Source organism: Ostrea edulis, chromosome 6 (assembly GCF_947568905.1).
Source record: "Ostrea edulis chromosome 6, xbOstEdul1.1, whole genome shotgun sequence".
In the NCBI taxonomy this organism is placed as follows: Eukaryota; Metazoa; Mollusca; class Bivalvia; order Ostreida; family Ostreidae; genus Ostrea; species Ostrea edulis.
In genome coordinates, this window is record NC_079169.1 from 89,510,621 (window position 1) to 89,519,517 (window position 8,897).

The 8,897-nt window shown below is 34.2% G+C and overlaps 1 protein-coding gene across 1 annotated transcript in view; it reads left to right on the forward strand.

Annotated features, from left to right (window-relative positions):
• LOC125646845 (uncharacterized) overlaps window positions 1-8,897 on the forward strand; it is a 44,913-nt gene that overhangs the window by 7,431 nt on the left and 28,585 nt on the right. Inside the window, exons 4-17 of the mRNA XM_056142040.1 lie at window positions 696-858; window positions 1,007-1,077; window positions 1,307-1,417; window positions 1,816-2,073; window positions 3,851-3,898; window positions 4,363-4,455; window positions 4,577-4,621; window positions 4,897-4,983; window positions 5,854-5,930; window positions 6,083-6,122; window positions 7,102-7,164; window positions 7,270-7,320; window positions 8,532-8,579; window positions 8,707-8,757. Of these exons, the coding sequence (XP_055998015.1) occupies window positions 696-858; window positions 1,007-1,077; window positions 1,307-1,417; window positions 1,816-2,073; window positions 3,851-3,898; window positions 4,363-4,455; window positions 4,577-4,621; window positions 4,897-4,983; window positions 5,854-5,930; window positions 6,083-6,122; window positions 7,102-7,164; window positions 7,270-7,320; window positions 8,532-8,579; window positions 8,707-8,757 (1,206 nt within the window). The remainder of the gene's footprint in view (window positions 1-695; window positions 859-1,006; window positions 1,078-1,306; window positions 1,418-1,815; window positions 2,074-3,850; window positions 3,899-4,362; window positions 4,456-4,576; window positions 4,622-4,896; window positions 4,984-5,853; window positions 5,931-6,082; window positions 6,123-7,101; window positions 7,165-7,269; window positions 7,321-8,531; window positions 8,580-8,706; window positions 8,758-8,897) is intronic.

Consider the following 8,897-nt stretch of genomic DNA (forward strand, 5'->3'; position numbering starts at 1 on the left):
AAGTCAAGTTTATTCTATTTGTTTAAATATAATTAAATCTTGAATCAATATTTTTAAAAATTCCCCCGCACCCCATCCCAAGCCCTTCCCATTCGGACCCCCCCCCCCCCCCACACACACACACAGTAAGGTGTAAGGTGTAGATCCGCCACTGAAATTCAAATGTATATCTTGTAATGCACTCATTGTCAAAGGACAAATCCCTTTTCCAATATTGGATAACATGAATCCAACGTCTATAATATTGATTTGGCCATTGTCTCTGTAAACATGTAATCTAAGTGCAAAACGATGTACCCCAATAACATACCGAATGGCCCTATTTTGAATATTATCCATTGATTGAAAGTTTTTGAAACCCCAGGTATTAGATGCAGAGTCCAAGACAGGTATTACACAGGAGTGAAATTGTTTCTCATAAGCGCTAAACCCGATGGATATTGGATATATATCCCTATCGACAAAATCGAAAACACTTTTTACGATCACTAAATTTTGTTTTCAAATACAAGAAATTTTACTTTAATTTTTAAGAAGACAAAAATCTCGCCTATTGTGTTATTATTAGGATACACAAAATGCAATATTTATGAAAATATCCGTTCAAATGCCAGGGTGCATATTCTAAACTTAATTGAACATAGTTGCGCTAGATCTTTACGGATCAAAAATATTTATTATTTTTTCCATAATAGATTCACACAGATTATGAAGAAATGGTAGTCCATGTTTCAGCATTAGCTTTCTATGCCACAGACAACATGTTCAAGTCATTGCACGGCCTTAATAATGTGGATTTTGCCAAGGAATTTGCCAACATAGCACAACTCAACGGACTTAAACTCAGTAGAACATCAGGTATATAGCTATAATTACTTCATTGATTGTTCAAAAGTAGTTGATCTGCTATGAACATGATACAGATTTCTCTGAAATTGTCACATTCAACTGAAAGTATCCATACACCGTGCTTGTAGGTCCGTTCTGACCGGTTTTTTTTTTTTAGTTTCAGATGCCACACCCACTCGTGTTAAGTCCAATTTCACGCATGCCGTCAGTTTCCGAGAGGAAGTGCAGGTAATTAAACATGTGCATTTTATACAGCATCATGTTCAATGGAGTTGTTGATATCTAATGTTTCACATTTTTCTTCGAGGTACTTGCACGGTATTTTAAAGCGAATTTAGCTTTCAAAGGTTCCTGTCATGAACATTCCAGCTAGCACCAACGTAGTGACCAATTGCATGTTATTAAAGTCGCTGTACATTACAGACTTTTGATTAAATCCCGAATTTTCATCTAACAGATACTGAGAAACTTGCACCCAGAGAAGGATGTGCTGAAAGAAGATGAGATGCTGAATACCGCCCACAAGATGTGGAGGAGGAATTCTGAGGAGCATTTCGAAATGAAAGCGGTATATATATATATATATATATATATATATATATATATATATATTTTCCATTCAGATTAATATTCACATAATGATATATTAAATCATATTAAATTCTGTTTGTTATTTGAATTAAGCAAATACTAACTAGTGAAATTGATATATTAACTTTAATGGTTGGAAAGAAATAATTTCTATCATAGAAGTGTAATTGATTTTGATAGCTGAAAGGAATACTAATTTCCTGAATTAGATATGTTGATAATCTAGCAACATGCAGACTTGGTTCTTGCGGCATATATAGTCATAAATTTTCAAATTGATCTGTCTCTTTTATAAAAGTGGGACTTAAATCAAAAGTGAAATATTTTAGATATTATTGCACCAAAACCTGAGAATTAAATTGTTTCTAATTTTAGGGATCCATCGGTGGCCTTATGAAAGAAGCGATTAGTGTGGCCTGCCTTAGCCAAAGGTGTTTCAGGAAGGCTGAGAATATTATGACGGAATATCAGCAATGGCGATTAAGGAGGCAGAGTAATAACAAAGTGAACAGGATGCTCTTTGTGCAGCTTCCTGGGTTAAGAAAAGAATCAGAGATCTTTGACCTACTCTGCCAGTTTGAAGAGAGGGTCTTAACCAAGAAGGAATTCAACGAAAAACTGAAGGAGGCAAAGGTATAAAATGTTTTGCTGCGACATCTGATTTGATTAACAAAAGGCCGCCGAGTATTAAGTGCTAAAAAAATGAAATACTCCGTTACAATCATCATTCGACCTCAAAATGATATCTCAGCGTAGATTGAACAGATCTATCGCCGCACGGGCGGGAATATTTTTTAGAGCGAACTCCCTAGATAACATAGGCTTGAAATTCCATTTATTTTAAATTCGCATAATTTTACAATTATAAAGGGATAATAATTTTTAAATCATATTATAGGGAAAACGTTTTATGATGAATTTGCACATTCATTCGTCCACGGTTCGTTCCTATGTCAATATTCTGTTGTATCGAAGATTACATTGATTGATTAGGTATTGTTTAATGTCCTTATAGAGAAATTTTCATTTTATCATTATGGAGACGCAACCATTGCCGGCGAAGGGCTGCAAATTTTAGTCTATGCTCGGCGCTTACGGCCTTTTAAGCAGGGATGGATCTTTATCGTGCCACACCTGCGGTAACACTTGGTCTCGGCTTTTGCGGATTCTTTCGAAAGACCGCCCCATTCAGTCGCCTCTTCCGACTAGTAAGGGGTACTAAGGACCTATTGTATGTAACTCGCATTTCCACGAAGATGAGAGAGTCCGGAAATATTCGCGGTTTTAACGTAGGTCGCGGGTTTGCTTGCGTCATCGTTTTTGGATACGCAAATCCTAAGACTCGCTTTTTTTAATGTGCAGTACGTAGGTCATTGATTGAATATGGAGAACGTAATACTGATATCTTATAAATATTACCAACAGTTATTATCAAAGTAGAACATGCATCGTTTAATTCTGTGAACTACTTCATAAAATCTAGCAGCGGACAACATGGGGAGGCGAGATAGCTGGCTATGTTAGGAATGACTTTATTAGGGTTTTGAGAACCAGCTGGAAACAATCGGACGGGGTTCCCAAGTTAATATTTTTCAAGTTTTATTCAGAGATGTGACGCGTTTATGGCGGACATTTGAAAATGGCGAGTTCATAACTTTATTCCTACGCCATCATACTAATTTCGTAAAGATCAGACAACATTGAATAATTGAAACGTTGGGCAGGGATATCCTGTATATAACAAAAAGTTTCAAAATTTGAGTCTTGCTGGTAATGTCTCTGAAAACACTTTCAAAACCCCATGGAAAATAATGAGCAGGATTTTTGACTAATATCTGATGGCCATTTGAAATGTGTGTATACAGTAGGGAAAGAGAGAGAGATGGAGAGGGCTTAAATAGGCTATGCCTGTTGCCCCATCCCATTCACTTTGTGAATAAAATATAGTATAAATAAGAGAGACTTTTCCCCCTAGAATCTGGACACATAACTGGTGGTCATTTTGAAACGTGAGAGAGAGATAATCGATCGTATTTACAAATAAATGCCGGTATTGGGGAACAGCAAGTAAACAATCTAATATATTATTAGCTGCGCAATATGATTAAAATATATTTATCAAGCATTCTTCACACCACAATGAAATGGTTGTCAATACAATTAGTAAAGATATGGAAGCCTAAAATATTGGACATTTATTTATCATTTTATTTAATTATTATTTTAATATTTTTTATAGAGAGACAAAATTAAGATATGCTTGCTAATACATAGGTTGTAGTTGACATCAATATTTAAAGTGTGAAATACCTAGGAAAAATTAGGTGTCTGCTTAATTTTAAGGAATAATCTGACTGTGCTCTTGGGAAAATGTGCCTTTCAAATGATTGATTAATATGATGTTTTCTAGAGTAAACCCGAGAAGGATATTACCTCTAGAAAAAGACTTGGACCTGAGGTATGTTGATTTTCATATGGACCTAGTGCAGTCATGCGTGGTAGTTTCATCATAGGTTTAACGTGCCTTTGATCTACAATACTTAATGATTTTTAGGTATTTTTGATATTTGCTTTGAAAAATACGTATCATAGGCGGATCCAGTAATTTTTTAAATGGGGATGGGGGGTGGGTGGGGATGAGGTAATTTTTTTCCCACAGATTTGACGAGATAACCCTAAAAATAGTTGAAATATTGTGCGTTTTTCTTTGATGGAACGAGTGTCAACCGGCGAAAGGTACATCATCGTTTAGGAAAATCGTGGCTTCAGCGATATATGAAATTCCTGTATTTGATTATAATGAAGATATAGTGTTGATTGAATGTGATTCAATGTGATTAGGCCTAGTTCAGTAGCCCAGTTTTATTTTAAATTATATTGTTGATCTTGTACCCCTAACAGAAGCAAAGTTTGATATTGTAGTTCCACGTGAGAGAACTGAAAGAGAGAAATGCAGCATTGGAAGAGAGGAACATTGCTCTTCGTCGGAGAATTCTTCAGTTGGAGAAGAAAGTGGTATAAAAACAAATTGCATCTCTTATTAAATTCATAATTGCTGTGAATTTCAAGAATTTTTTTCTTAGATGTATGTATGTACAGTTTATATAATACAAGCGTGTCCTCCTTTTTGATTTAGGAAACTGCTTCAAGTTCAAACAAAAGGAAAAAACAGGACATCTATGTAAGAATATACATATGCTTATTAGTCAATCATGTTTCTCCTTTCTTTTCCAATCATTTTTGCCATTAAGAATAAATTGACCAAATTGATTCCATGTCATTATAAAAATATAGCTATAATATAGTGTATTGAATGATATTTTTTTTTGGAGACATGGATCATAGAATCATGCATGAGACCAATTAGTATATATATGTACAGATAAACAGACAATTTCTTTGCAACATATTAACAATTAATAGGAATGAAAGTAATTGCATGAACTAATTTTTCAGGACTTTGAAAGTGAAAGTGATGAAGATGTGCAACAATCAATTGACATCAATTTGTTTGAAGAAGTAGAAATTCCAACATCGGAGACTGTAAGAATTTAAAGTTCTCTATCCCAAATGTAATGTTTTCAGATTCTAAGGCCATCTTTATTTTAAATAAAAAGTTTTGAGTTTTGTAAATATGAACTTCGTATTTGGCTATTTCTCTAATGTAAGCTGTCCAGTGCTTGCTGACAAAAAATCAGGACTAATTTTAAGGATGATATTAAGAAATCTCAAGGCTAAAATTAGGAACTCAAGAACTAAATTTGGACAGAGTTTTACATTTAAATGTACCTTAAATGCAAATTTTACAATGAATAACTCATGAAAATACTGTGAGTGCAGGAAGGGCATTTTCCAGGGTTCCATTATCCCAGCTGTTATTGGCTACAGTGCATAACATTTATTTGATAGTAACATCTTTGTTACAGTCACAACCATTAAACAATATAGACACATGGATTCACTGGTTAAATGCCTTTCACTGCATTACCTGGATAAGATCTGCAAACTACTTTTAGACATATTCATTATGAATAGTTAAATACATTTTCAAAATGGCTAGAGTAGCAATATTAAAAAATAAATAAATAAGGGAAATGACACAAAGAATGTGGACCATTTTAGGATTTCCCCTTCAATTCAACATAATTTTTACAAAGTTTAGCAAAGCTAAAAAAAAGTTAGGATTTCTTAGAAATTGTAGGGCTGCTGAACAGCCTGCTAATGCTAATATTTCACTAATCAAATGTTAAACGGATATTAGTTCATTGGCCCAGTGGGTTTTTAGAAGAATTCAAAAATGTTAAAAGTTTACAGAGTATAAAGAATTACAAGTTCTATGACAATTACAAAATTACAAGTTGAAAGATTACAAGTATAATCCTTCATTTGTTCATTAGTGTTACTTTTTCATAGATAAGCCACGGTGACACAATCACAGATGATTATGTGGACAATGTGATTGTTATAACTCCAGCAAAGCCGTACTCTCGGTAAATCTTTACTTTTTTACATTTATTCAAATCTTAAAATTAATTTCTTACAATTTGCTATTCAAATTCTGAAATATACATATTTACTTACATGCTGGAATCTTAATGAGAGTCTTTAATGAATGAAGACCCTTATATTGATTATTTTTCAGCTACGTGGAATTGCCCATCACTTTGGCTGATTCAGTAAATGTATGTATTCAAATCCAATCAAGATCAGCTTCCTGTGTTTATTCAGTGTTAATTATATTTTTTATTTGTTATCCATTCATAATATTTCCACTGTAATGTATGTTTTGTTCAATGATGAAAAAATGCTTCATTTTTAGCTCACCTTAGCTAAAAGCTGAAGTGAGTTTTTCTGATCACCCGTAGTCCGGCGACCGTCCGTCTGTAAACTTTTAACATTTTTGACTTCTTCTCAAAACCCACTGGGCCAATTTCAACAAAAGTTGGCACAAAGCATCCTTAGGTAAAGGGAATTAAAAAATTTTAAAATAAAGGGCCAGGCCACCTTCCAAGGGGAGATAATCAAGAAAAGGTAAACATAGAGTAGGGTCATTAAAAAACATTCTTCTTAAGAACCACTGGGCCAGAAAAGATGAAATTTATAGATAAGTTTTATGAAGTAGTGCAAATTCCAAATTACTAAAATCATGGCCCCTGGGGGTTGGATGGGGCCACAAGAGGGGATCAAAGTTTTACATACAAATATATAAGGAAAATCTTTAAAAATCTACCTCTCAAGAACCACTGAGCCAGAAAAGCTGAGATTTATATGAAAGTTTCTTGATATAGTGCAGGTTCAGGTTTGTTAAAATCATGGCCACCGGCGGTAGGATGGGGCCACAAGGTGAATCAAAGTTTTACATACAAATATATAGGAAAAATCTTTAAATATCTTCTCAAGAACCATTGGGCCGAAGAAGTTCACATTTACATGAAAGCTTTCTGACATAGTGTAGATTCAAGTTTGTAAAAACAATGGCCTCCAGGGGTAGGTTGGAGCCATAATAGGGACTACGGTTTTACATGCAAAAATATATGGAAAATCTTCTGATATGGACCAAGGTGATTCAGGTGAGCAATGTGGCCCATGGGCCTCTTGTTACCATTGATTAAAGGTGATTGATTTTCTCCAGAATATATTATCTAACATACACATTTGCAGGAAACTCAAAGTGTTGGCGAAACCAATGAACAATGCGAGATTAATACCATTATTGACCATGAGGTAGTTTTTAATGCGACATTAATACTTGCAATTTAATTCATGCTGTACATACATCTCATAGTCCATATGTAGATTTTTCAAGTAAACATTTCTATTCTCCTGCAGGAAGTACTCTTCACAACACTTCAGGACCTAAGAGACTCTAGCAAAGAACAGGTAAATAGAATATTAATTGTGCTTCAAAACAGTTTTAAAATCCAGAGACTGAGGGGAGTTTCTTGGGATTGGTATTGTTCTTAGTTCACCAGAGCTGAAGATGCCATTGAGCTTCTCTTATCGAAAATATTGTCTGTTCTTGTCATTGTAAACTTTTCGCATAAATTCCATCTTGAACTTCATTAGAACCACTGGACTAATTTCAAACCTAGGAGATAATCCAGCAAATAAAAATCATCACAGGAACCTCTTTAGAAACTTCCTTACATACTACAGATTCACATTTGTATGGGGTAGGTAGGGGCCACAATAGTCTTCTTCCTTAAGGATCAAAGTTTTACAAGCAAATAAATATATGGAAAATCTTTAAATATGGGCCAAGGTGACTCAGATGAGCAATGTGGCCCATGGGCGTCTTGTTAAATGTGCATATTGTTGGGACGGGAGGATCCAATTATTTTCCTAAAAGCTTTTGTTTTTCTAAGAGGGGTGGAGGATTTTGAATAGTTGGTGAACACTTCTCCTATATGGCTTATCCGATGGATTTTAAACGTTTTACAATGCTTTATTGCCATTTGTAGATTGGATATTTCCTAAAAGTGATAAGTGATCTAGGAGGAATGGGAATTGATGATGTTAAAATAGTTTGTGAACTCTTCTCCTATGTGGCTTATCAGAGTTCATAATCTCTATGTTCCTGCCCATGCTTTCTCCTTCATGCCATGCAGTACATCAGGGGGGGGGGGGGGGGGGGGGTTCATTTGGAGCAATAGCTTCTAATTTGGACTGGGGAGACATTTGTTATTCATATCAATCTCTAGTGCAATTAAGTTTGTTCATCATTGATTTAGTTTGTTCACACGGTTCCTAGGTGTAGTATGGGGCGTCAACAGGGAATCAATTTTTATATCATATATGGGAATTTTTTGATAGTTGATATTTCACAATCTATATCATCTCATGTATAACTTTTCTGTTGAGCGTATGGAAGGGATAGGTTATCCCCCAAATTTTACAATCTAATTGTTCATGTCATTGGTAATTTTAGTACTTGATATAGTATTTGTATTTAACCTTGAATCCTCATAATGGACCCAGCACTTTTAGATATTGAGTGTTGAGAGTATATGTGTAAATATATGTGCATGTAAAATGAATAACAATTTCGATATTGCTATATTTACATATATTGTGTAATTTAATAATTTAAGGCTGATGAGGAGAAGGAAAAAAATGAGGAGGCAGATGTTACAAATGAGGTAATACTATTAACTGCTCTCTATTAAAACTGTTTCATTGACAAATACACTGTATATGTGCATGTACAATGAATAACAATCTTGATATTACTATATTTACATATATCGTGTAATTTCATAATTTAAGGCTGATGAGAAGGAGAAGGAAAGAAAGGAGAAGGCAGATGTTGCAAATGAGGTATATATTAATTTACTGCTCTATTATAGAAACTGTTTCATTGACAATTGACTTCTTTTAAACTTTTTTCAATTTTAAACTTTGAGTAAAATAAGTTAGTTTGAAAATGATTTGCAGGAAGGATTGAGAAATACATGTAT